The following is a 27,768-nucleotide window of genomic DNA, read 5'->3' on the forward strand; positions in this document are numbered from 1 at the left end:
CGCCTGAACCATCCCCCCCAACCATCCGTGGAAAAATTGTCTTTCATGAAACTAATCCCTGGTGCCAAAAAGGTTGGGGGTCACTGTGTTAAAGCACAGTTTCTGATTCAGAGCTGCAGAAGGCCCTAAGAATTTATGATTCCCAGGTGCTGGTCCAGGACCACACTTTGAGAACCACTAGATTTTAAGCTAAAAGTTTAGATGGAGAACCGGAGGCACATAGAGGTGACTTGTTAAGTCAGCAACATAGCTAGTCAAGAGAGAGCTAGGACAGGTGTGTTGGGTGTGTGGCTCCCAGCAAGTGTTGGTTCTACGCGGCCGGAGAAGTGAGGGGCCGTTGGTCCATTCCTCAGCGAGTGTGGTAATGGCAGGTGACAGGCAGATGCTCCGGTGCCTGTGCTCTTAACCGTTGCTTATTAACTGCATCTGAGAGTGGGTGACCAAAGTCATTGACTGTTCTTTCTCCAAACTCAAGCCATACCCTGATTTAGCCCAAGCAGCCCCTAAAACTGGGACCAAAACCTTTTAATTATGAAAAAGATAGATAAAAGGCTCATTTCCAAAGGACTCATACATAACAGGTGTGTACACAAACCTTTTTTGAATTTTATTTTTTTCCTCGGGTTGGAGATTCATCTTAACATGCATGCATCTTAAAACAGTTAACAGGGTCTCGAATTGTTCCGAGCAGACATTAGACAAGCACAGGGGGTTGAAAATTCCTATTTAAAAAAAAATGGAAATTGCAGTGGGAAATTGAGAAGTCACACACATATGGTGGGGTGGTAGTTTATCCTGCTCCCCGAAAAGCTGAATCTAAACTTCATTCACATTTTTTTATTACAATGACCTGACCTGATGCTTGGGTGTGCTGAGCCGCACCAGGCCTTCCCCCAAAGGTTGTTGGTTCCCACTTCCTCCCAAAATGGCTCTGAGTAAGGGGAAGGGGCTCCTCTGGAAGTTTCCTCCCCAGCCTCCAAAGGATTGCCCGCCGGGGACAGCCGATTCTCCTCGTCCCTCTGGAGACACTCTTCCGTAAGTGGCACGTTTCAGAAGAAGGCTAGGGCTGTGTCACAGAGCCGCCTGCAGATGGCTGGTAGATTTGGGGGCAGTTTGAATGTTTTCCCTTTGATTCCTGTGCTCAAGCTGGAGCCTCCTCCCCACATTTCTGCCAGAAAAAAGTGAGGTCCCTGGAACTGGGGGAGCCACAGGTCTAAGGCCAGAGCTTTCTAAGGGTTGTTTTAAACACACTGTCCCTTCTGGCCCCTAACACTTGAGTAGCTCAAATGCTGGGGATTGCTGAAATTTCTTCTCTCTCCCAACCTGAATTGGTAAAAAGACAATTAGGAGGGTGGGACTGGCTACTGAGAAAAGTCCTGGGTCTTCGATCCACCTCCCTGGGGCAGGCCCTGGCAGACTGTGAAGAGGGGAAAGTCAGTAGGGCAGGAGTATGTAGTCCCAAGCCCTGAGCGCTACCAGGGTACCTGTTTGAGGCCTAAAGCACAGGCAAGAGAAACAGAAGTAGGAAGAGGGAGAAGGGATGACGAGCTGCCTGTGGAGGGAACCTAGGGAGTGCCACTGAGAGCAGCCACAGGGGCGACTCATAGCACGTCCCACAGACCAGTAACCCCTGAGCTAGATAAGGAGACATCGAGCATTGCCTCAGGCTGTGCTTCTGGAACTGCTGGCTTCCTCGCCTGCCCCATAACCCCCGAAATGCAGGGCACAGGGAATGAGCTTGCACTGGGGGACAAAGACTCAGTGGTTCATTAATAGGAACAAGGGCCAGAGGCCGCCTTCTAGTGGTCTAGGTGGAGTTTTCAGAGAACCCCTTACTTTGGTGGGGAGACCTGGGAGACTAGAGTTTTCTCAGCCATAGACTTTCAGAAGAGGGGCAGGATGGGAGAAGCTGTGACTGGTTAAATGGCAGAGGGAGAGAATGGAGAAAAATCCTGCCCTATCCCCATCCAGGCCTCACCCAGTCAGCCATGTCCTATTCTTATGCCTTTGTTCTTGGGAGACCCCAAATTATTCTGGGATGCCATGAGACCATTCAGCTTTTCTCCATGGCTCCAAAGAGTGATGGTGAGGGTAGTCCCTTCCCCTCAGACACCTTCTGCCCAGAGAGGGCATGCTGGGACTTGGAGAAAAAACACAAAGGTTTGGGGATCACTTCACTTTCTCTACATTCAGACTGCAAACCAAATTTAACATCTTCATCGTTACAAAAAGAAGAGAAAAAACTTGTATAAAACAAGATAAATAGCTTTTAAACATTTGAATGCCAAAGGAGTTAAAGGACCAAACCCAAGGTTTTGAAGATAGCACAGAGAATGAGCTTTTAACAAAATTTAAAATCCACCAAACCACAGTTTAAATGTTTTGACCCGGTCAACAATACTGTCAGAAAAACAAAAAGAGCATTTAAAACAGAATGCTACCTCTCAAAATGTAAACAATATACAAAACAAAAACAAAAGCCCACAAAAACTCAATGTTAAAGAAGTTAGTTAGATACCTGGTAGCTCACCTTCAACTGATAACGACTGGTTACACTTTTCGTACACATGATGGCGACATGATCAGCAGACCAAATGCAGGAAGCCAAGGGAGCCCAAGGTTGTGGAGGCTGCGAGAGGACAGCCTGAAAAGCTTGGGAGATGCTGGGCTCGACTAGGAGCAGATCCAAATTTTCATTCTTGATTAGGAGGTGGGGAAATCAAGTCCAAACATTATTCCTACTAATCCCTTCCTAAGTCAAATTTGTTTTCTCCACGAGCCACTTGGTTCCAAGTTCTTCTCCAGGTCACTTCGTGGTCTTGCTGCTGACGTTCAGAGCTACCTAGAGCCCCTTCCTGGGGCCAGGGCAGTTGTTTGGCCCCCGTCTGCCTCTTCCAGAAGGGTTCCGACAGCCCCAGTAGAGTCCAAGAATGCGGTCTCCATTCCTCCCTGACCTAAATACTGTGGGTTGGGCACAGAGATGGTGCCTGTTCCTGCTCCAGAAGCTGAGCTTGGCCAGGTTTGCAGGGAGCCAAGGAAACCAATCCATTCATTCAAAATGGTTCCACAAACTTTCTTTCCATTTGCGGAGTTATCTACAAGTTTTACCGTGTCTCATCCCAAGACCTCAGTTCCTGGTGAGATGGTGAGAAGACGCAGGAATGTACCTCCCCCAACACAAGGCTGTTTTCTCTCCTAGCCAGACCAGACTGCTCTGATGGCATCGCAGAAGGACACAATTCTGAGGCTTAGGTAGCCGGCTCAGAAGGTGGGTAGAGACCCTGAAGGAAGCTGCAGGATGCCACTCCTGAGGAGGCTTGTGGGTGGCAGATCTGTGAAAAGTCTAGAGGGGACATCGAGGAAAAACAGATCCAAGGTTGGGGCCACGTCGAATCGCACATCAAGCCTCCAAATTGGATTTCCCAGGTCAGATCCTCAAGTGGCTCAGAAGCAACCTCAGGCTTGGGTGCCACGCTCCAAGGTGGGGGGCACCACTCCCTGCTGGCCACAACCATCCAGGTGACAAACCACAGGGAGTCAGATTACCTACATGGTAGCCCTGGGGGTTGAAGAGGTATCTCTGCAAGGAGCACCCCAGGCACATGGAGCTCTGCCCCCAACTAAAAGCTCACCTACAAATGAGAGTGCCTGGGAGAAGGTCAGAAGGAAGTAAATGGATGGAGGGCACAAGACCTCATTCGACACTCATCAGCTTTTCTGGGCTTTCCCGAGGGGAAATAACCATTTAAGCACGAGGGTCCTGTTATATCCAAAGGTGCTTTCTAGTTCCTCTTGACTCAGTGGGAGGCTTTACAGAGAAGACATCTGAACTCCAGGGGCCGAGAGAGCCCAGGAGCTTGGGTGATGATCATGGGGTTCTCTGAGAACCAGCTGTCCGAGAGCCCAGCAGCCCCCGACCCCTTACCATCCCATGAGGATGAACTCACTCCCCTCTGAGATCTCTGATTCTGATCCAAGATGCCTGATGTTGATCTGGAGTGTTCCTTCGCGAAGAACAGCATTTAGATGGAGGAATCATGTAACATTTCACTTGGAGCTCAGGCTGAAAAAGTGGAGGAAGCTGTGCACAATACTCCATGAAATTAAAAGTTAATCTAGACAAGATCAAATGCAGCAGGGAGGGCAGAGGTGTCTAACCTCCTCTCCTGTGGCACCAGAGCGCTTTGCTCTGAGAGGACCCTTCGCTGGGTCTATGGGTGCTTCTCTAATCGAAGGGAAGTGAGAGCAGGTCAGGGATGGGGAGGGTGGATAGGGTGATGACATACATCGTTATAAATAGCAAATCTGGAGCAACGAAATTTCAGAAACAAAACCCAAATAAACCCACAAAGTCATCTCTAGCCCCAAGGTATCTTAAAAAGTTACAGGGTAACAAAAAGGAAACCCCTTTTTAACCTGGGTCAAATGGGGGGGAAATCAAGGGTAAGCAGGTGAGGTTACATCCTGTGAGCACGCGCACACACAGCACATCCCCTCCTCTCCAGCTAGTCTCTTCCAGTGTCACAGGCTGCAGTCGCATTGCTAAAGCCCTCCCCTACCCGCCACTCTGCTCCCCACCCTCCCATCCAGCCCAAATAACACCCTCTCCCTCTTCCAATCCCCGACCCCACATCCAGCACTCTGGCTCTGGCTGAAGGTAGAGGGTAACTACGTCAGGATGTTGGACATGAACTCGTTGAAGCGTTTGGAGTACTGCTCAGGGTTCACAGTTGAGATCTCCGCTCCCGCCTGTAATACACAGAGGCCCTAATCAGGAGGCTGCGCCTAGGAGGGGCCTGGGTATTCAGGAGCCTCTGGCTCCACATTAGAGTTGAATACTACTCCCCGCCCCCAGCCGGGCAGGCCACCTTGAGAAATGGTTCCCATGTCTCAGAAGTGCCCTGGCCCCGCTCCTCTGATTCACAATCCCAGGGCTGCTCCCACTGAAGCAGGAACAAGACAGTGGGGAGGCGGCAGAGAGGCCCCAGAGCTCTGGGGGGCCCCTGTTTAGAGAACAGTAGCTTGAAGCCCATGGGGAAACAGGCCTCTGGGGAGCAGTGTGGGCATATAAACAAAGCTATTACTGGCGGTCAACAAGATGCATGACATGTCCAGCAGCCCTGGGGGAAGGAGCCAGAGAACTAGGGGAAAAACAAGTTGGGCACATCAGCCAGCTGCAGGGAGAGGATGGGACGTAGATGGCGGAGAAAGAACACAAGGCAACCGGGCGGGCTGCTCTTCCTGTTCCCTGTGCTGGGAGAAGGGCCAGGAGAGTACCTCCTTAGAGCAGGCGGCCTCCCTGCGGGTCTGAGGCCCCAGCCCCCGGGCCTGGGCGGAGACAGGGAGAACTCACCCCGTGTTTCACTGTTTTGGCAGCATGTGCAGCTTTCTTCTTAGCATCATACGGCGTGAGGATATCGATGATGGCCATGAAATAAACCTCCTTCTTGGGGGCACCTGAAGGGGGAGGGAAAGCAGGAAAAGAGGAAGAGGCAGGGAGAAGAGCAGAAAGCAGCTGGGTCTATAACCCTTCAGATATGACATCCAGGTTCATCCCTATCATTTTGAATGTGAGGAAAGGAATGACCCATGGAGTTCTTCTTAGAAGCTTTCATAGCTCTCATCTTATTTGATCTTCACAGCCACCCTGTGGGGTTGACGTGACACTATTTAGGAGGTTTTGTCCATCCCATGAACCAGAGCTAAACCAGGCCTCAGCTATCCAGGATAAGCAAAGAGGTGAAGGAAGGCCTGACAGAGAAGGACCCCAGCGCCCCAGAAGACAGAGTTACTGCTGGTGACCCAGGATGGAGGCAGAAAGGGGCCAAAGTCAGCAGTTAATAAGATGGAGGCCCACTGAAGTGGGGGAGAGCGGGGTAGGATGAGGGCTGGGGACGGGGCAGGCAGGCAGAGGCTCCTACTTACTTTCATGGCTTTTCATGGCATAGACATCAACAGAGGGATCAAATTCCCCAGGACCAAAGAAGCGGGGAAAGCTGAGGAGGTTGCCAGGGCTGTCCGGAGGTGTGCCGTAGGAGCAGAGCAGGCTGCCCCCCATCCCGTCGTTCTCACACTCCTCATCCTCTGCCCGCTCCTCCACCTCCATCTCCTCCTGCTCCGCCCGGTCCACATCGTGGATGCCCACCAGCAGGCTATAGTCCATGATCTTCAGCTGGGCCAGGAACTAGGGAGGTGGGGGCAGGGGAGATGGGAGGAAGAGGTTACATGGGACATCTGGAGAGGCAAAGTGGCATCTGGAAAGGGGAGAAAAGGCATTCCTCTCAACTTAATTCTCCCATTCTGAAATACAGCAGAGAATAAGACATCAGAGCCTCTGCCCTCAACGAGCTCAATGTCTAATGGAGAAGACAGTCATTCCACAAGGGCAAGGAGCCGTGGGAGTTGACAGCAGCGGGGAGAGGGCCTCCCTGAGGAAAGGAGTTGAGCCTGACCCAGTGAATGAAGAGAAGTCAGGCAGGCAGAGGCTGCGGGAGTAAAAGTAGAAGGAGCACTGCAGGAAGAGGGAAGAGCCAATTCTGTCTGGGATCAAGAGAGGCCATGGTGAGGTGGAGGAAAGAAATAATGCAACGCTGCACTGTGCATTTCTCATCCATATAACGAGCGCTGGGAGCAGGATGGTATCTAAGCCTCCTGAGCTAGGACTCAATGACTTGGAGAAGAACAAAGAGCGTGGGAACGATACAGGATGGAAATGGCCAACTGGCATCCCAGTTTAACCAGTATGAGGCCAGAGTCACTGGCCCCAGTCCTCTGTGAAGTAGCCAGCAGCCACCAGCAGCCGTGTGCCAGGCATCCTGCCGTGGTCACAAGTGAACCTGCAGCACTGCAGCAAACTGTCTGACTGACTAGACGGAGAATCATAATAGGACCAGAGCGGCTCTATGCACAGGCCCAGAAGACAACTAAAAGCATAAGAAGCCCCAGTGGTAGGAGATCAGCAGAATCTCCTCAGGAAAGAAAGGTGAGGGGCACCATTGCAAGCACCTCTGGACAATGCCCTCTGAAGGCCGAAGGAGAAGGGACCAGGGTCCCAGAAAAGAGAGACTCTGTGAGCAGCACCCCCTCCTGTCCATCTGCAGACATTTATAAAGTAACATGCAAGTGAAAACAAATGAATTGTGTTAACTGCCTTAAATTCTTCTTGAAGGCAGAGTAGGGAGAAAAGTAGGAAAAGGAAGAGAAAGACTCTGGACAAACCGAATGTCAGAATAAAAGCACAAACATAGTAGGGGGTGGTTAAGGTAAAGCTTACTAACAAAAAGAAGTCTGTTAAACCCATGTTTGCAGGAGCATTATTCACCATGAAGCAATCCAAGTGTGAGGGTTGATTTTATGTGTCAACTTGACTGGGCTACTGGGTGCCCAGAAATTGGGTCAAATATTATTCTGGATATGTCTGTGAGGGTGTTTATGGATGAGCTTAACATTTGAATTGGTAAACTGAGTAAAGCAGATTGCTCTCCCTAAAGTAGGTGGGCCTCGTCCAATCGGTCGAAGGGCTGAGAAGAACGAAAAGGCTGACTCTCCTGGGAGTGAAAGGGAACTCCTCCTGCCTAACTGCCTCTGAGCTGGGACATCAGTTTTTTCCTGCCTTCAGATGCAGACTGAAACATCAGTTCTTCCTGGCTCTCAAGCCTGCTGGCCTCTGGACTAAAACTACACCATCAGGTCTCCTGGGTCTTTAGCTGGTCAACTGCAGATCTTGGGACGAGTCAACCTCCATAATCATGTGAGCCAATTCCTTATAATAAACATCTATCTATCTATCTACACCCTATTCTATTTCTCTGGAGACTAGAAACTAGATTAATTAGTTAACCTTAACTACTGACCAAGTGTCCATCGATGGATGAATAGGTAAACAAAATGTGGTATATACATACAATGGAATATTACTCAGCCTCAAAAAGGAAGGACATTCTGACACATAGCACAACACGGATTATCCTTGAAGACATTATGGTAAGTGAAAATAAGCCAGACACAAAGGACAAACACTGTATGATCTACTTATATGAGATTCCTAGAGCAGTCAATTTCACAGAGACACAAAGTAGAATGGTGGTTGCCAGGGGCAAGGGAGAAGGGGGAATGGGGAATTAGTGTTTCTTGCGTACAGAGTTTTCATTTGAGAAGATGAAAAAGTTCTGGAGATGGATGGTGGGGATGGTTGCACAACAATGTGAATGTACTTAATGCCACTCAACTTCAAAATGGTTAAGATAGTAAATTTTATGTTATGCATATTTTACCACAATTAAAAAAAAAAACATTTTCTAAAGTTTATAGAATTTGGTTTTAATGAACAGGCTCCCAATTTATTAAAATAGGAGACACTGGGACTTCCCTGGCAGTCCAGTGGCTAAGACTCTGTGCTCCCAATGCACGGGGCCCGGTTTCTATCCCTGGTCAGGGAACTAGATCCCACATGCCGCAACTAAAGATCCTGCACGCAGCAACGAAGCTCCATGTGCCGCAACTAAGACCTGGCACAGCCAAATAAATAAGTATTTAAAAAAAAAATAGGAGACATTGAGTTATCAGATATCACATTCATTATTTACCACCTGTCCTCCCCAAAGGAACTTCTCCACAGGAAGTCCCGTTCCGACCAGAATGCTGCTAGGTAAGTGGAGAATCGGAGCCAGAGAAAGGCACGGCTGGCGGATCTTAATAGCTGGTTTCCTGTCACTCTGACAGCTGGATGCCCCCTCCACTATAGGGACACCACCAGAAAGGAAGCTTGAAGAGGAGTCTGAAAAAGGGGTTGGAACAGACTAGAGAAGAGATGAGGGAAAGCACTCCAAACCGAGTTACACAGGTTCTACTGGCATAAATTGTGTCCCCCCAAATGGAATGTATATTTGCACTAGCTTTAGATGCAAATAACTACCTGCATGGCTCAAATCACCACCCTTCCTCTTGTCCACACTCCTGGGAAGTGGTGAATTCAATTTTTCTTAAGATTAAAGAGGTTCCTGCTCTGGGAACAAGAGGAGGTCCTGCTCAACCAAAGTAAAAACGAGGGTAAATACATACCTCTACATCCCGTTTCAGTTTTTCCAGGAAGTTCTTTTTACTCTCTTCTCCCACGTGCAATTTCTGCCCTTCATTGAGGAAGTCATTGTCTTTGAAGGTTGGCAAGTCCTTGGCCTGAGAGAGCAATAGCAGTGTTAGGCTGGTGGCCTGACTTGTTCACCCCAAGGAGTCCTCTGCTGGGGGCAATGGTACAGGAGAGGAAAGGGTCCTCAGCACAAAGATGGCCAAGCTGCCAAATCAACAGCTCAGTCCAGGAGTCTACAGTCCCAGCTTCGGGCAGGCAGGGATGGCAAATATGTAGCACGAGTCAGACAATGAGGACTGACCAAAGGACTTCCTGCTGAGCCCTGAGACTACCTCACGGCTCAAGCAGCCAGCCACCCACGGATTCAGGCTGGACTGAGATGGAAACTGCCAGCCCTCCAGGACTATGAAGAACCCAGCAAGGGCAAAGGAAAAGGCTGGAGACCAAGGCCTAGGCCAAGGATGAGGACAGACACAAGCTTAGTGACACAGCGTTTCACATCAACAGACCGCATGTCTGGGAACGAGGCTGGGGCAGCAGCAGAGGAAGGGACAGGATGGCCAACAGAAGGTGTTTTTGATTCCCAGCGACCCGTTCCACAAGTGAGCAGCACAGGCCCCAGCATACCTTCTCCTTGTCACTCGCTTCTCTGGCAACAGTAGAACCCTGAAAGGATAAGAGCCGTCAGGAGAAGTCCAGCTGAGGCAAATTCCGTTGATCGAAAAAACATGCACCGGTCTTTAGGGAGAGGCAGCAGGTGAACTCAAGTAGGCTGGTTAGACTCCTAGAGGGGCCAGGAGGCAGCAACTTGTTCACTTCCTCTGTTACAGACCGCTTACAGAGCTCTGACTATATACCAGACACATGCTCAGGATACGGGGCTGAATGGAGGGACTCAGTCCCTGCCCTTAAGGAACCCTCCTTCTAACAGGGGAGACAGACAGTAAGCAGGAGTTACACGATTAATGAATCCATTAATTACAACGGTGCTCAGTGGTACAGGGGAGAAGGCAGGACTCTCTGAGAGCATGTAGTACAGGGGCAGCATCCAGACTGGGGAGGGGCAGTGGCCAAAGCCTGCTTCCTAGAAGAACTGATATTTGAGCCGAGCTCGGAAGGTTCAGTAGGAAGTAATTAGGTGGGGGAAGGTGGAGGTGGAGAAAAGGGCAGGGAGAGAAAGGATCACAGGCAGCCTATGTGAGATCTGGGGAGGCGGAGAGCACGGGCACTGCAGGAACAGACAGGAAACCAGTGCAGCTGCAGCAGAGAGAGGGAGAGTGGTGTGAGGAGACAGGAGTCAGGAAGCCAGGTTCAAGAACGATGGAGTGCTGTGGTTCACAGGCACACATGTGTTTGTGTCCGTGTCTAGAAATGTGCCTGTGGTGTCAGTCCATGGGGCCTGGACAGCTGCCAGGGTGCCTGCGTCAGCACCGCCTGTCCCCGCACTGCTGCCCTCTGTGTGCACATCCCCCTGACAGCAGTTGAAAAACATCAATTGTTACATAAATATGGTACACTGGGGGCTTCAATAACCTCTTGTCACTGTCACCTGGACTTGAGACAGCCTTTGGCTCATAAGAATTAGGCGTATCAACTCCAGAGCCACTTGCCCATGAGAAAACATACACTCCGGCTTTCCCATTATGTGGAAGTTGGAGTCGTGGCCGCTCCAAGCCTCAGCGAGAGGGAGGCCACAGAGCTGGGAAACACAGGGCCCCTTACCTTGAGGTCATACTTGCGGTGTACAGTGAGCCGATGGCTGAACACATTCCTGGTGACCACCATGTACGTTTCCACGCCGTCCACAGTCAGGCGGTACATGCCCAGGAACTGTGGCAGAAGGGTATTGCCGTGACACTCCACTATGAACTAGAAAGGAAGGCAGGGAAGGAACAGGTGAAGGTGCCAGGATGGGCGGGGCTCCTCCTGGGCTAACATGCTCCCTGGGATGCTAGCCTCTAGACCAGTGGTTTCCAAACTGGATTCTGTGAAGTCACGGGGGTTCCTCAGACTTACAACGGGTAACAGCCTCCACCACCCCTAACTGGCAGGGCAGGGTGAGAGGCTGAGCAGGCAGTGCAGAGCCCCTTTGGTTTCATCCAATTGGGATTCTGCAGGAAAATCACTGATCTAGGACTTGCATCTTCTCTGCCAGCCTGAAATGGGAAAGCCAAAGGGCAGAGAGAGGATGCAGAGGCAGGGCTGTGATGCGGTCGCCTGGGAAAACCGAATGGCTTCGTACCCAAAGCTCTCGCCCATGCCAGGCCCCAGGGTTTTCTGCTGTAACTCCCAAAACACCAGAAGTCCCTTTCACCACCTCTCAGGTGGCCAGAGAGGAGCCAGCTTTCCCTGAAGACCCAGGCAGGCTTCGGACAGGCACTCCCTGCTTTTCTCATGGGCAAGTTCCAGATGAGATGAGAATGGGAGCGGGAAAAGCAGCAGTCCTGCTGAGCCGACAGGACCTCTTTTAGAATAAATGAGGCAGGTGCCAGAGTGTGAAAACTTTCCAACTCTGGCGAGAAACAGCTGTTCAACTGGGACTGCATCCATAACATGCCTTCATTTCTTTTCTCTTTTTCTCAAGTAGGCATTTCACCTCACAGAAACACGGCCCTGGGGGAGGGCAAGTGCTTGGTTATCAGGAGGTAACTGCCATTACCAAAGAGGACCAAGCCCTCCCCAAGAAGCTCTACCGGGGGCTCCTCTCCCTCTTCCACTAACCCATCCTCTGCTGTTGAGGCTCTTGACTCACCATACCTGGTGGTATTTCTTTAAGATGTTGTGCATCTCAGCCACATCCTCACTTGACACAGTCTTGATCACAAAGCGCCGGTCATAGGTAGTGAGAAAACGTGTGCCACATCGGCCCTGGCTGTCACTGTTGATGGGGGCACTGCGCGTCACTGAATTCTGATGGACCAAGACAAAAGCTGGTCTTGGGAGGGGAATGAAGACTCTTTTATTCTGAGTCTTCTCTTATGGGTCAGATTGCTCTAAGGCCAACAACACCGAGACAGACGGGACCTTATCCACCCCCTTTCTCATGGGAAATTCACATCCTTCCCAAAAAGTCTTCCATAAGAGAGACAAGAGTTGTTCCTTACCACCTGCTCCTAATCCTTGACTGGGATGGGAAGAGGACTGACTGTGAAATATTTCTTTTCATTCTGATCCTAGAGAGCTTGCTCTAGAAACTAAAACTCGGCCTCAGATGTTAGGGGCCTGCGTTCTAATCCTGATGCTCACGTGTAATATGACCTTGGGTGAGCCATGGAACTTCTCTACTCTTGAGTTTCCTCACCTGGAACATGAGATGATTTTCCCAGTCTCTTGGGGGTGACGAAGACAAAGCTTAGGAAATATTCAAGAAGTCAAGCATAAAGAAGTGGACACAGTCATGTTTATTTCCTGTATGTACCCTCATGCTGGAAAACCTTTCCCAAAGCAGGAAGCTGGTCCTCACCACTCTGCCCAACACCTCTCCCCTCACCTCAAACTCCTGTTTGTCTTTGCAGAGCTACGAGGCAGATCTGGGGAGCTTTTCTAGCTCTGTCCCTGCTCCTTCTCAGAGCCCCATTCCCATTAGGATCAGAAGGCAGGAGAAGCCTCAAGTGGGGAGGGAGTAGGGGAAAGTGTGAGTCAACCAAAGAGATGTGTTCACCAAGCAGATGCTGGGAAAAGACCTTCAGGAGGTCACAAGACAGAGGGTTGACAAGCATAATTCTACCCCTGCCTCATTTCCAGGCAGCATTTCCTGTCTCTCTAAGTCACTGGTAGTCTAAGAGCAGAGAGTCCCCTCCCTGAATACCATCTTCCCTGCCCCTATTTCAGTCTTGAGCACAATTGTTTGCCCACAAGTCTATTAGAGAAAAAATACAGGATGTGGCTAGATGGCCAAGGGGAAGGGAAAGAGCCACCGTGGAAGGAAGATACCCGAGCAACCTTGCCAATAATGGCAAGAAGTTTTCCAAAACCCTCATGCTCCAATCAGGGCATGACTTAGTTCAGGGTTTGGTCCCAGTAGGAGGGGCTGGAGGACCTCCCAGCACCTCTGGGACATGGCTGGTCCTGGCTGTTCAAGTCCCTGGCATCTCTTCCTCCTCTCACGTTCCCTCACCCTCCTCTTCAGGAGGCCCCCTGGAGTGCAGGACAGAGGGGAGGGAGACCCTGCTTCTCATGATCTACTCTGTGAAAGACTTCCTGGGAGTGGGATGGGAGGAATGACAATATCTTACAAGATGTGAGCATCCATTTTAGATTTCACTAGGCTGTACACTCCTTTTTTCCCCCAACAGACAACTGAAAATCAGCTGTATTTCTTACTGCTGCACAAGTGAAGTGGAAAATTCTCCCACCTTCACCACCAGGCTGTCTGCCAGGGGAAGAAGTCCAAGGAAGGTGCTAGGTGGAGAAGTAATAGAAGCCCCAGACAATGAGTCAGACTAGAATGTCCCTGATATTGGGATTGATTCCTCCCAATAGGCCAAAGGCCTCTGTGACATGATCACCCCCTGAAGGGGGCAGCTGCCCTGCCATGCCTAGCCCCCCTCCCAACGTTAGGACAGGGGAGTTTAGGAGGTGGCACTCATACCTGGCAAGAAGTTACACTACCCTTGAAGTCTTCCTTTTATAATCTGTCTTATCAGCTTTTAGAGGCCTCATCTCCCGCTGGCAATAATTCTCTCTTTTAAGTCAAACTACGAAGGAGAAGGGTTCTTCAGCCTAGACTGGGAATGTCAGACTACAATGAAGCAGCTTCCGTAGACCCCTCTCCCTCCCACTGTGCTCCCTCCCAGGGAGAGTAGCCTGAGCCTGTGAGGCATCATGAGAAGCACTTCTAAGGCCCTCACCCCTCCAAGAGCCCACCAACACTGGAGAAAGACTGCCTGGGCTGGAGTGAGACACGACAGGAAGACGCAGCACAAGAACAGTAGACACGTTTGGTTCCCTACTTGTCCTGTGGCTTCCTGACCCCCCTCCACTCCCTAACCCCTCCGATTTTGCAAAGACACCCCGTACCTGGTAATCCTGATCATCAATCCCAAACCTCTCCCGGAGATTTCGGAACACCATGGGGCAGTACTCCTTAAACTTAAAGCGGCTGGGGAGGTTCTCTCTGGGGAAAAGCAGAGACATGTTTTTGTGAACTTCTTATTCCTCTAACTCATACGTCAGGACTTCTCAAAGTGTGGTCCACAGGTCACCTGGATCGGAACAATCTGCAGCACTTAAAACGTAGGCTGCTAAGCCCTCAGCATTCTGGAGGTCAGTCTAGAAATCTGCATTTTTAACACACACCCCAGGTGATTCTGAGCATGTAAAAGTTTAAGAACTTCACATTCCTTGTATATACTTTGTAAAAATTAATCTAGCTGTATTCTTATGATTTGTGTACTTTTTCTGAGTACATGCTATCTTTCAATAAAATTTACATTAAAGGGAAAAAAACCCTTACCTGCAGAGAAGTCAGATTGAGTGTTGGCCCTACTTCACAAGTGCTGTACTTGCTGCAGGTAGGTGGCCGCATGTGAAGAGCTGCTGTGAGGTAAATGTCAGTCTGACTGCTAAAGGGAAAGGCTTTTCTCATCAAAGGTCCCCCCTCCTCTGGGGATGCTCCTATCAATACATCCTGAAGACGGTTACACCCAGGAAGTCCTGCCCTTGGCTTCCACTGGGATGGAAGGAGAGGGTGCTTTAGACTGAAGAGGTCCTCAGTCAGATGACTGGGATCCCATCTTTTCATGAAGCCTCGTCTGCTGGCTGCTGGCACCAGTCTACGCCCTCCCCACTCCTTAGTCAATCCACAGACTCCCAGGAGGGAAGAGAATCACCTTGAAGGGATGCCTCCTCCAAATCCTCCATCTTGACAATAGTCAACCTGCTTGGGAACTCCCTTTCAGAAATATGGCCCTCTGTTCTCACCACAAGGAAAACCATTTTTTTTCTATTTCTTTAATTCTGTATCTATATGAGAGGATGGCTATTCACTAAACTTATTGTGACAATCATTTCATGATGTATGTAAGTCAAATCATTATGCTGGACACCTTAAACTTACACAGTGCTGTATGTCAATTATATCTCAATAAAACTGAGGGGGAAAAAAAAAGAAATATGTCCCTCTGACTACTCCAGGATGGTAGACTTCGAGGAAATAAAAAGCAGTGGCCTCTCATGAAGGCAGGGGCCTGATCTTCTAGTAAATAGCACTGCAGTCTAATAACTAGCATGTAAACAGTTGCTGAAAGGACAAAAGGAATCAAGAAAGATGAAAAAACAAATAAAGATACTGGATGTCCACTTCAGGCCAAGATGTCAGTGTGGTGGACACCATGGACCCTGGTACAATGGCCACACCTGAGCCCTGACCTCTGGCACAGAACAACCCCCTTTCCTGCCTCACAGGGTAGCACTGCCTCTCCTTCCTTAGGTGGTGTGATATTGGATATAATAACAAATATACATTTAGTCTTTGTCCCTGTTTCTGGCACAGAGCTCCAAAAATCTTTGGAATTTCCTAAGTGGTAAGAGCAATAAAGGTGTCTTTTGTTATTTGTAACAAACCCCCTTCAATCACACCTGAATTTATGTTAACGAGGTGACTTCTGTTAAGCTTCTAAGGATGGGTGCTCTTTGCCAGGGGAACCAACCAGGACTAGAGGGTTGGAACTTTCAGTCCCATACCCCTGACTTCCAGGGAGGGGAGAGGGGCTAGAGGTTGAATCAATCGCCAGTGGCCAATGACTTAATCAATCATGCTGTCATAAAAAAGTCCCCATAAAAATCCAAAAGGACAGGGTTCGAGAGCTTCCAGGTTGGTGAACACGTGGAGGTTTGGGGCAGGTGGTGTGCCTGGAGAGGGCATGGAAGCTCCCTGCCCCTTCCCACGTACCTTGCCCTATGCCTCTCTTCCATCTGGCTGTTCCTGAGTTGTATCCTTTTATAATAAACCGGTAATCTAGTATGTAAACTGTTTTTCTGAGTTCTGTGAGCTACTCAAGCAAATTAATCCAACCCAAGGGGGAGGGTCATGGGAATCTCTGATCTACAGCAAACTGGTCAGAAGCACAGGTGACAACCTGGACTTGAGACTGGCGTCCAAAGCGGGGTGGAGGGGCAGTCCTGAGGGACTCAGCCCTTAACCTGTGAGACCTGATGCTAACTCCAGGTCGAGAGTGTCAGAACTGAACTGAATTGTAGGACACCTAGTTAGTGTCCTACAGAATTGCTTGATGTGTGGGAAACACACACATTTGGTATCAGAAGTGAGTAGTGATGTGAGAGTAGAGGAGAAACACAGTTTTTCTTCTATACAGGTGGCCACTTAGCAAGTAGCAGCTATGAAGACAGCTTCTAGAATATGATGTTATTACTTACTATGGCAGAGAGAGGCCACTAATGGATGTTTTCAAATCAAGCTTCTCCTCTGGGCTAACAGTCTGGGAATGGTAGGGTGACAGAGCCCAGCTGGTGAGGTGGTGGAGACTGTGAGACAATGGAGAGTGGAACCAGGATTCAAATGCAGAAAGGAAGAGAGTGTGAGCAGCAAATATTTCCTTGGGTGACCCATAGGAGGATGAAAAAGCAAGGCCTCTAAAGGGCCTACAGCAGGCCCCAAACTGTGCCAGGTGGGACGGCTGCTCCATCAAAGTCTGAGACAAAGACACCAGTGTTAATCCAAGAAGCCACAGTGAGCAAAAACGGGAAGAATGATTTTAGATAGCGCCCCTGGGCACCATGCTCCGCCTGTTGTTCACACACTAGTTGGAAAGAAAGAAGCTTGGCTGCATCCCAGGCCAGGAACATGCCTGGCAGCTTCTTGCCTCAGACTAAGATCAAGATAGGGCCACTGCTGTCAGCCTCGTACTAGCTACCTCAGCTCCCGAGCAGCTCACTGTTAACTAAACTGGCCCTAGATGAATCACCCTGGGCCGAGCCACAGGCCCTGAGGGACACTGGAGGTAGGCTGATAAAGGACTGAGATGACAGGACGGCACAAGGGGGAGAGGCACATAATGAATGCATTTTCCCAGCCAGTTTTTCAGCTCTGTGAGCCAGGTGTTGCTGTCACACCCTGCTAGGTGCTTGCTTGTTCTCACCACGGTGAGGTCTGGGAAGCGCTCTGCCTTGAGGGAAAGAACTGCCCACAAAACCTGAGCCCACTCAGCAGGCAACTTACTTATTGAAGAGATGATTGTCCACCTTGATCTTGCTGTATGCTTTGAAGTCATCTGGCATTAGCATGACAGGGACAGGGACATTGCTCAGCTCATTGATCTGCAAAGCAAGGGGAAAGTGAGGTTCTCAGCCGAGCCACCTGCCTCAGGGAGACAACGTGCTACACCGCGGATGCCACCATCTCACCAAACACATGTCCATGGATTCCCTCCTTGTCTTTATTTCTGTTCTTTTCTTCAAATAAGTTCCCAACTTCATCTCTACCTACTGAAATTCTCCCCACCTGATAAGGTCCCGCTCAAAAGGCACCTCCCCTATGAAGCTTTCCATGATTCTCTAGACCATAAATGTTCTCTCCTATCTCGGAATTCCTGAAGCATTGTTTGTATCCATCTCTTGGCCATCTCACAGCCTCCCTCACATTGCAGTTAATGCTTATAAACCTCACAAGCCTGCTTGACTATAAGCTAGGCCAAGATCCTATCACTGATCTTTGCAAGCAAAGATCATCTAACTGGCCTCGGAGGCTCCACACATGGTACTTGGCACCACGATTTGCATATGGCAGGTATTATATACGTATTTATCAAATCCAATAATAAATGGATCAATGAATAAATATCACCCAACCTATGTGAGTATTAATTGAGGGCTTTGGACATCTTCATTACAATTGGGGGTCCACTCAAGAAATCAGCCTGGGGCAAGAAGAAAGCTGGATGGGTTTACGTGGGTATGTAACTCTTATCTCCAAAGTAAAGGATTAAATTTAAAGTGAGCAGAAGAGGTAGACATCTGGCCACTGGCTCGTTCTTACTCTCCTAATGAAAGCAGGGCCAGTGCCTAAAGCCGTGTCCTCTCTTGTGCTGAACTGGGGGAGATGCAGGAGGGTGCCTTGCCCCCACTGCAAACAAACCTTCTCATTGTCCTTCATCCCCCTTCAGGGAGCTGGAGGCTGCACAGGGAACTGGCTTGCCATTGGTGCAGAGCTGAGAGGGCAGCTCCTGCCCTTCCCCATCCCCAGTTTAGCCAATTAGTGGTCTAATTAGCCGCAGATGTCCTCTCCCATCACAGCAGAGTATTTGACATTTGACCCTCAACCCAGTTGCCACTAATGCATTCAGGATTTAGACAGGAAACCTTAGTCCTGACTTAATGGATAGGGGGCAGGGGGAGCACAGTCTTGTGTCTCCTGGATACTTTCCTTGCAAATCCTATTATCTCAATGAGGCCCCATGTGGCAGTGAGGGAATAACCTAGTCATTAGGACTCCTCCAGGAGCATAAATGGGGGGAAATACCATGTAATTTGCTGCTCCTTTCATGTTCCAAATCTTTTTTATTTAGAAATGTCAGAGGATGGAGGAAGTTCAAGTTAATGTAGTAACTGGGCTGGGGAAACCATACCTTCCTAGAATTGGTGAAAAACCCAATTTACTCACGGGGAAATGAAGGAAGGCATACGAGTGTATGTGTATGGGCAGGGGCCGTAGGGTAGCAGTGTAAGTTGGCAGTGGGGCAGAGACAATAAACTGCTGGCATAACTGACTGGCATAAATGTAAAAGTACAGCCGGTTATGATTCCATTTATATGAAATTCTAGAATCTATAGTGACAGAGATCCAGTAGGGGGCTGCCTGGGTTGTGGGGGGTGTGGATGATTATAAAGAGACGTAAGAGGCGCAATTCTAGGCTATTAGAAACGTTCTATACGTTGTTTAGGATGATGACTATATGAGTACATCATCTGTCGAAAGTCCTCAAATCGTACACTTAAAATTCCCAGCGTCCAGGTCTGAGATGCCCACCACTGGCTCAACAGCCACAGAAAAAAGTTCTGCCAGTTACCATTCCAGGGGGTGCTCACAAGACAAGCTGGTTGTTTAGTGAGTGCCTAGAGAGGAAACCATTCCGCATCATTTTTCTGCCAATAGAAACAATTCATCGTAGCTGTCCCACTTCCTTTTTCCTGGCATATTAAGCCTGGCTCTGAGATTTAAAAAAAGCTAAGTTCTGCCTTTTCTAGCTTATTCCGCCATGCTAGAAAGAACATATCACTGGCTCAAAGAATATGGTTTTATACCAAAAGGTTCTAGTATCTGCTACTGATTGATGTGGGTTAGTCTAAAATCCAGACACTATGCCATGGCCAGGGCTTGTTACTGGGAGAACTAGGAAAGACTAAAACACTTGCTTGCGAGGGGTCAATTGCCCCTTAGCCAGGATGAATCATTCTAACAAGAGCTATTCAGGGATGTTCCATTCGTTAATTCTCTGTGTAACTCTAAGTGTAGCATAGTTTGAATAGTTGTAAGTTGGTCAGTTTTTAGTTCTCAATTCTTCTCTATTCTTGACTATACAATCCAACAGCAGGAAATTTCTAACAGATAATATATTGCTGAACAATCCATATAGTTGAACTACGTAGACTCACCCTCATTTCCACTGGGCCACATGTAGATGATTCACTCTAGGGATTAGCTGTACTATTTTTTTTTTTTTTTTTAGTTGTGCTAAATTTTACATCCCCAGAGAGTTCTATTCAATTTCAGTTGAACAAGCACTTACTGAAATACCTACTACATGCTTCATTTTATGTTAGGGAGAAGGGGGTGTGCAACAAGGGAAGCGTTGTATGCACTGTGCACACAAAAGTGGGAGGCTTATCCTCTTATCCGGGAGATGACACAAACCCATGATACAGTAAGTCTTGAAGTCAAGGAGCATTTAAGTGAGTGAGAACACAGGGCCAGTGAACAGAACAGCCATGTCAGAGGAGGGTGAGGTTGATATGGTCAGAGTCAGACGGCCAGCCCTTACACCTCAGGCTAGAAACGGAACCTAATGCCCCTCCTGGTATTGCCAAGAGCACTTGACACTGGAAGAACCCACAACAAGATCATGTTACACCCTGCTTAAAAATCTTCCATGGCTCCTCACCAACCTCAGGGTAAAGTTTTAACTCCTTTAGCCTAGCATTTAAGGTCTTTCCTGATCTGGCTCAGACTCTGCCAAACTTCTATTCAGTTAACTTCTACTCAGTGTAGCCTTACTATGTGCCAGTACTGTGCCAGAAGCTGGGGATACAAAAATGAAAAGATATGGTCTCTGTTTACCTGGGAAGACAGATAACAAATAACAAATACAACGTGATGAGTGTTATAGAGTTATGAGTAAAGGTAGACAGAAAAGTAGCTTAAGAAATGATTGATTCTGCCTGGGCATGGGAGAGCTGGTTGCTAGAGGAAGCTATAGAGAAACACCTGTGAGAAAGGCCTAGGAGGGTAGTTCTCCAAAAAAAAAAGAACAAAACACAAAACCCGAGGAAGGGAATCCCAGCTGTGGGAACAGTCAGAAACAAGCCTCAGAGCTGTAAAAGTATACTGCCCATTTTAGGTAGGGGGGCGGGGGGATAGTGGCAGGGTAGGACAGAGGTAATAAGTAGTGGAGGGAGACAGTACAGGAAACACAGGTGAGCAGCCTCACATATTATCAATATTAGTAAATAACAGCTGCTTCTATTTATGGAATGACTGTAAGTGGCCAGTGCTTTATATTATTATATATCATATATCTCACATATATATCCTATTCTATATTTCTAATATTTAATAGTCACATGAATTATTATTAAACTGATTTTGCCTTTTGCAAAAGGTTCAAGGCACCTCGCTCAAGGTCACACAGACAATATGTGTAGAGTCAGGATTTGCTCCCAGGTCTGCTGGTGCCAAAACCTGGGCTCTTTACACTGTGCTGTGCAATCCTTCTTATGGGCAGCTAGCTACCTTGGCTAAGGTAGTGTTTTCCATTCCTTTCCTCTGTCCTAATAATCTGCAAGGAAAGTGTTATGCTCATTTTATAGAAAAGGAAAATGAAGCTCAGAGAGAAAAATTACTACTCCAAAGCTATAGTAAGGGACATAGCCTGAATTTGAACTTAGTTTGTCCACTATATGATAAATTTGGACTTAACTATGCAGGCAATGGGAAGTCCTCTCAGGTTTAAGTCTGGGAATTCACATGATCAGATGGGTGATATAGAAAGGTAATTCTGGAATCAAAATCAAGTAAGGATTGGACAGGGCAAAGATAAGAAGCAGCAAGATCATTTATGGGGCTATTACAATAGTTCAGGTAATAGACTATGGCAGCAAGAATAGAAGAAGGAATAAAGCTAAGAGAATCATCCAAGATCTGACTAAATAACACTTCTGTGAAAGCTTCCCTGTCTTCCCCAGGTTGAACTGGTTACTCATTCCCCTATGCATCTTTATATCGTAAATATCACATTCTCTTGGGTAATTGTTTGCTTACATGTTTGATTTCTCCACTAGACTGTGAGCCCCTAGAAGGAAGAGACTACCTTACCCATTTTTATGTCCCTAGCACAGTGGCTGGCACACATTAGTTACACAATAAATGTTGGATGGAAGGATGGATGGCTAGAAAAGGGGGACTGAAAGATGGCTAACACTAGGATAAAGAGAAAAAGATAGCAAAGCTGGTGTGACCATGCTTAAGGTTCATGGCCTGGAGGATGGGAAAGATGATTAAGGTTAGCTACTGAGGCTACGACCAGAATGTAAAGAGTCTTAAATGCCAGGGAGAGGAGAATAAAGGAGAGTGACCAAAAGCTTTAAGCATGAAAGGTTGTGACTAAAGCAATGTTTCAGGAAGATGTGCCCTTCCTTTACTATCTAGCACATTTCTTGGCCAACCTCTTTCACCTTCAGCAGAAGTGCACTTGCGGAATGCAAACTCATTTGAGTAGCACGATAAACAGAACATATTAGGATGGTAAGTCTGTTGTATCTCACATCATGTAAGTGGTTTTTGGATTATCTGCAAGATTAACTCTATGAGCCATCAACATAAATAATGAGGAGGCTAAACAAGCTGAGTGAGAAACAACTTAGGAGCAGAGAGTTTACTCTGTGCTGATCCTACTGGACATGAAAATTCAGTGACTAGTTCTAGTCTGGTGAATTTCTGATTCCAGAAGCCTCCACCCCCCTCTGTGACCTTCATAGGAATTGCTACCCAGGAGGCGTGCGCTGGGCATGAGGCTTCCTGACACGTCCCAGGGTTCTGTGGGTGGTTCATCAACGGGCTGGCCACCACCGACAATCATTTGTTACCTGCCACCATCCCCAAAACATGACGTGTTGGGGAACACATTCCCGAGACCAAGGAGGTCCAAGCGAGATGTGAAACTCCAGAAAGGAAAGGGGCAAGAACAGAGAGCCACAGGTGCCAACAAATCCACCCCTGGGTTTATTCCTCCTTTTTACACCTTGGTTTTTCTTTTCCTGTTTGAGTCCCAGTGTTCTCTGTGAGGTGGGAAGGTGTGCTGAAGGACAAATTCATCCAAAGGCTTCACTAGAGCAGGAATATTTACTAAAGATTTTTTTTTGGCCACGCTGCACGGCACATGGGATTTTAGTTCCCAGGGATCAAACCCATGGCCCCTGCATTGGAAGTGTGGAGTCTTAACCACTGGATTGCCAGGGAAGTCCCTATTTACTAAAGATTTTTAAAGTAGCAGGAAAAGAGAAAAAGGCAGGGAAAGGAGGTTCTGGGTCTGCATTAGGCAAAGAAAATGTGTGGACATAATGGGGGTAGAATGTGGGAGAGAACTGAGCAGACTTAAGAATAAATCTGTTCCTCACACCATTCACAAAAATTAACTCAAAATGGATTACAGATCTAAATGTAAGAGCTAAAACTAAAAGAGTTTTTCTTAGAAAACGCTGAGTTTTTCTTAGAAGAAAATATAGGAGTAAATCTTCACGATCTTGGGTTAAGCAAACCCTTCTTAGATATGACACCAAAAGTACAAACAACCAGAGGAAAACAGATAAATTGGACTTTATCAAAATTAAAAACTTGAGCTTCAAAAGGTACCATCAAGAAAGTAAAAAAGGGCTTCTCTGGTGGCGCAGTGGTTAAGAATCCACCTGCCAATGCAGGCGACACAGGTTCGAGCCCTGGTCCGGGAAGATCCCACATGCCGTGGAGCAACTAAGCCCGTGCGCCACAACTACTGATCCTGCGCTCTAGAGCCCGCGAGCCACAACTACTGAGCCCACACACCGCAACTACTGAAACCCACGTGCCTAGAGCCCGTGCTCCACAACAAGAGAAGCCACCGCAATGAGAAGCCCACGCACTGCAACAAAGAGTAGCCCCCGCTCGCCGCAGCTAGAGAAAGCCGGCGCACAGAAACAAGACCCAACGCAGCCAAAAATAAATAAATTAATTAATTAATTTAAAAGAAAAAGTAAAAAAGATAACCCAAAGAATGGGATAAAATATTTGCAAAACATGTATCTGATAAAGGACTTGTATCTACAATATATAAAGAACTCTTACAAGTTAATAATAAAAAGACAAATAGCCCAATTTAAAAATGGGCAAAAAGTAATTGGCAAGGGGTCTTAATAGATATGTCTCCAGTGAAAATATACAACTGGCCAATAAGCACATGAAAAGATGTTCAACATTGTTAGCTATCTAGGAAATGCAAATCAAAATCATAATGAGATACTATTTCAAATCCACTAGGGTGGCTATAATAAAAAAGACAGACAATAGCAAGTGTCGACAGGATGTGGAGAAATTGGAACCCACACGCACTGCTGGTGGAAATGTAAAATGGTGCAGTCACTTTGAAGAACGAGTCAGGCAGCTTCCCAAATAGTTAAACATAGCTACCATCAACCTCCCCTATTCCTTCTGATCACTGGGGTGAGGCTTCATACATACCCGGTTCCTAAAATGGCCAACAGGTCATCAAGCCAGGTCTGCCTCCTCCGGTCTCCACACCCCTCTCCCAGGCCACCTCTTCCCTAACTCCAGACCCTCTGGACTGTATTTCATTCACTAAAACTCTGGTTTTCTCTCTTTATTAGTTCTCCCCTGACAGATGCAAAGTCTTCTGATTTTTTTCTCCCTGTTTCCTACACAGTCTTCCTCCGCAAAGTCCAGGGGCTGCATCTCTTGTCTACAAGAGGAGCTCCTGTTACAACACTGAGTTCAAAGGCCTCTTTTTCCACCCAGGAGTAAACCAACCACCTCATGAGAGAGTATGTAACTGACTTGTACTACAGATAAAGACATATCCATCCTTCATGTCTCGTACACCATCAACCATAGACCATCACAGCCTAAACACTTAAATGGGTGAGAAACTAAAGAATCAAAGAAAAGGTGATACCTGAAAACTTAGATTGCAAAAAGTTGCAACGGTGGGCTTCTGAAGGAAGGTGACCTCCAAGAAAGGCTATCAATCCACCAAAACAATGTGGTCTTGACCCCCTTGAGAACTGCAAGATTTTATAGTCTTCTGGGGAGATGCTCCATTTCCCATGGGGACCCACGAAGTCCTAGACCTTATTGCAGGCCAAGCGAAAGCAAGAAAACTTTTGACTAACTGAGCTCCAAAGCTCGGCCTGTCCAGGGCAGTGGTGCCCAGTGCATTTCCCCTGAGGTGCTCGCTTATTATGTCCAGAGGCTTGGGTCTTGCTTAAAGTCAATGCCTTCCCAGCTAGCTCTCAAACAAACTTTCTTAAAGTTAGCAAAAAAAGAGGGTGACTAGGAATCACAGATGCCTCTTCATGTGCCGGAGACTCATTGCCTGCCTATCAGAAAACCAAGCACCACACACACTCCTGGGAACTGGCAGGCACAGGCACACACACCTGGCCGTACATTCAGGTTCTCTAACAAGACCATAATTCCCATCTGTCCTGGCACTTGGATGAGAGGCAGGACAAGGAAAAGGAGGCAAAGAAAACGAGACCTCTTATTCAAGCACCACCATCGGCCAACACAGCCCACAGTACTGGACAACAAGCTGTGTCTTTTGTTGTGACCACAGGCGACCTAATCCTCCATCCAGGGCCTCCATTTCTTCATGTATAAAATAAAGGACCCAAAGTCCCTTACGACTCGCTGTAACATTCCTGACTCTCAGACCTCTACCAATTCTCCATACAGACAGGATGCTTTCTAGTGAGAAACAAGCTGCACAACAAAATCAAGGATTGATTTCAAGGCAGGGACACAGGGTTCACATTTTGATGACCCAGTTTCCCTTGCAATATTGTCAGATGACCCCTGAGGCAGCAGGAAGCAGTGGCAACAAATGCTGCTGGACTACTGAATCAAAGCAGCTCCCAGACGTCTAGGCATTAAACCAGCGTTTCTCCCTACCCTAGCCAGGACGTCCACCTCAGTGAGGTTACTGAAAACAGTAACCTGCCCAAGACTCACATGTGCACTTCTGTATTAGTGGTAAAGATCTAAAACCCCGGCTCAGACTATGGTTCATCAATCTCCAGCCAGAGGCTCTTCTAGAAAAGCAAAGCAAAAAGTCCTGCTGGCCCTGCGCCCCTCTGTCATCATTTGGTCTTGTGGGCAATTTCAAGTGCTCAGAAAAGTCAGGGAGCCTAAAGAACTGATATTCACGGGAAACTCAAGCCATTAGCTTCATTTTTCTCATTCCAAACTTTTAGTTGGTGAAGCTGGCATTTCAGGTCCTTTTACTTCCTCTTCTCATTGCCGGTGTAGGGACTCAATGAAATGGTCAGAATGCACGGAGCAAGTGGCTGGAAGAGAAAGAAGACCCCAAACAAACAGGACACAAACGAAGTCCTCCAGCTCAAACACTGTGCGGGGCTCCAACTTCCCAACAGGAGCTGTTGGCCAATCTCAAAACACCCCAAGGATCCAGGGAACCTCTCTCTCACCTTAATCGCTGTCCATTATCACATCCTCATGACCATACAATAGGAAGCTCAAGAACTGAGAAGTCAACATCTTTGACATGAACACCACAGTATTCAGGAAGACACATCATTTCTACTATGAGTGGTCCTCATAAGCAGGCCTCACCTTCTCTCAAATGGTTACATTCTCCCTTCTCCCTAACCCAGGAAGACCCTGGTAAAGTGTCTGTGGTCCAAGGAAGCCTGTGCTTCTCCAGTTGATACATCTCATCAAGAAGAAAAAAAGGAAACCCAAGGAGGATTTCCAGTCAGTGGCCAGGAGGTCTGGAGGATGGGGAAACTCTGAGCAGCCACACCAACCAAACGACCAGAAATAGAGGAATACTCAGGCAGGCCAATGCCACTTGCCCTGTCAACTGGACAGGGAGCTAGGCGGCCAATTATAAGGAACAAGGGGGAAAACAAATGCAACAAACGGGGTGAGGCGAGAAGAGAGGAAGAAGGGATGAAAGCCATTCCACCCCACCCAGGCCTTCCCTCTGCGCTCCAGGGGCTGCTCGAAGCCAGACGCAGGAAGCTTGAGGGACTGGAGGGAAGGGAAGGACGCGACGGCATACCACCGACGGTGACACCAGGCCTCGCGTGGCGCGCGCGGAGGCACACCCGGCCGGGACGGCGTGCAAGGGTGGGGTGGGCGTGCAACTGGCTTGGCAAGGGGTTGCAGGCGTCACTGGCGGGGCCCGCCGGGCAAAGGCCCGGGACTGCGGGGGGCGTGAGCACGCGCGGGGCCGCGCTCGGAGGGGCGCGCGCCGGGGAGCTGGTTACCGTGTGGTTCACCCCCCACATCAGGACGCTGAGGATCGGCTCGCTGGCCCGAAATAGCTTCACTTTCTGGCACACGAAATGCTTCTTCTTGGTCTTGGTCTTGCTGGCGCTGAGCGGCGCCACCGCCACCGCCGTGGTGCTGGTGCAGTTGGACGACATGCCCGGGGCGGCGGCGGCGGCAGCGAAAGGGGGGGCGGCCGAGACGGCGCACAAGCCAGCGGTCCCAGGCCTCCCCCGGACCGATCTCCACCCCCGCTCCCTCACCGCGCCATGGTCGCGCCCGTCCCGTTACCTCCCCACCCCGCCCCGGTGGTTCCGTCCGCCCCACGCTCCGCCCTTCCCGCCCCGCCCCAGGGAGCCGGCAGGCCCGCTCCGCACCCCGCCCCCGGGCGGTGCAGCAGCCCCGCCGTCACCAGGCCCTTTCCTCCCCGCCTGGGTGGTATCGCCCGTTTTGGGGTGGCAGCGGCCGCCAGGCCCGCTCCTCCTCCCCGGGCCTGACAGGAACCGAGCCGGCCTCCACGCGCCTCAGAGCCCCGCGGCCGAGCAGGGAGGGGAGGAGGGCTGGGTAGGTCTCTCTGTCTACCGCGGGAGGGTCTCCCTGTTCGGGGCCCCCAAATTTAGCGTTTGGCTCTTTCCTCAGCCTGATGTGCCAAGATGGCGGCGGCGCCACTGCTCCGGAGGGGAGGAGGGGCGGAGGGGCGGGAATGCGAGGAGGGTGGGACGTACCATCCCCACCCCGGGGGAGAGAGGAGGACCACAGCGAGGGGTAAAGTCCTGCCGGGAAAGGAGAGAAACGCCCCCTCGCCGCACCCAGGCGTGGATCTTCCCACTCCCCTGGGCCCCGGGGCTCGCTCCACCCGCAGGACACGCCTCCTCCCCCCAGGGCCAATGAGAGGAGCCAGCCGGGAGCCCTGGGTTTTATGAATGGGTCCCGCTCCCACCCACTGGCT

General features: G+C 49.0%; 1 protein-coding gene across 2 annotated transcripts; it reads right to left on the bottom strand.

The window, feature by feature from the left end:
- Window positions 1-586: 586 nt before the first annotated feature.
- PIP4K2B (phosphatidylinositol-5-phosphate 4-kinase type 2 beta) lies at window positions 587-27,120 on the bottom strand. Of its 2 annotated transcripts, XM_082373518.1 has the most exons (10): window positions 26,819-27,120; window positions 17,265-17,362; window positions 14,105-14,201; window positions 11,843-11,995; window positions 10,808-10,954; window positions 9,713-9,751; window positions 9,061-9,174; window positions 5,926-6,184; window positions 5,354-5,457; window positions 587-4,749 (listed from the first exon to the last, which is right to left on the bottom strand). In XM_082373518.1, exons 1-10 carry the CDS (start codon window positions 26,975-26,977, stop codon window positions 4,669-4,671), a joined length of 1,251 nt encoding a protein of 416 aa, XP_082229644.1. In that variant the 5' UTR covers window positions 26,978-27,120; the 3' UTR covers window positions 587-4,668. The 2 variants fall into 2 exon arrangements, with proteins under 2 accessions (XP_082229644.1, XP_082229645.1); XM_082373519.1 differs by lacking the exons at window positions 14,105-14,201; window positions 17,265-17,362; window positions 26,819-27,120 and adding an exon at window positions 13,677-13,831.
- Between the last annotated feature and the right edge of the window lie 648 nt (window positions 27,121-27,768).

The sequence above is a fragment of the Balaenoptera borealis genome (genome assembly GCF_965194805.1).
Source record: "Balaenoptera borealis genome assembly, chromosome: 20".
Lineage (NCBI taxonomy): Eukaryota > Metazoa > Chordata > Mammalia > Artiodactyla > Balaenopteridae > Balaenoptera > Balaenoptera borealis.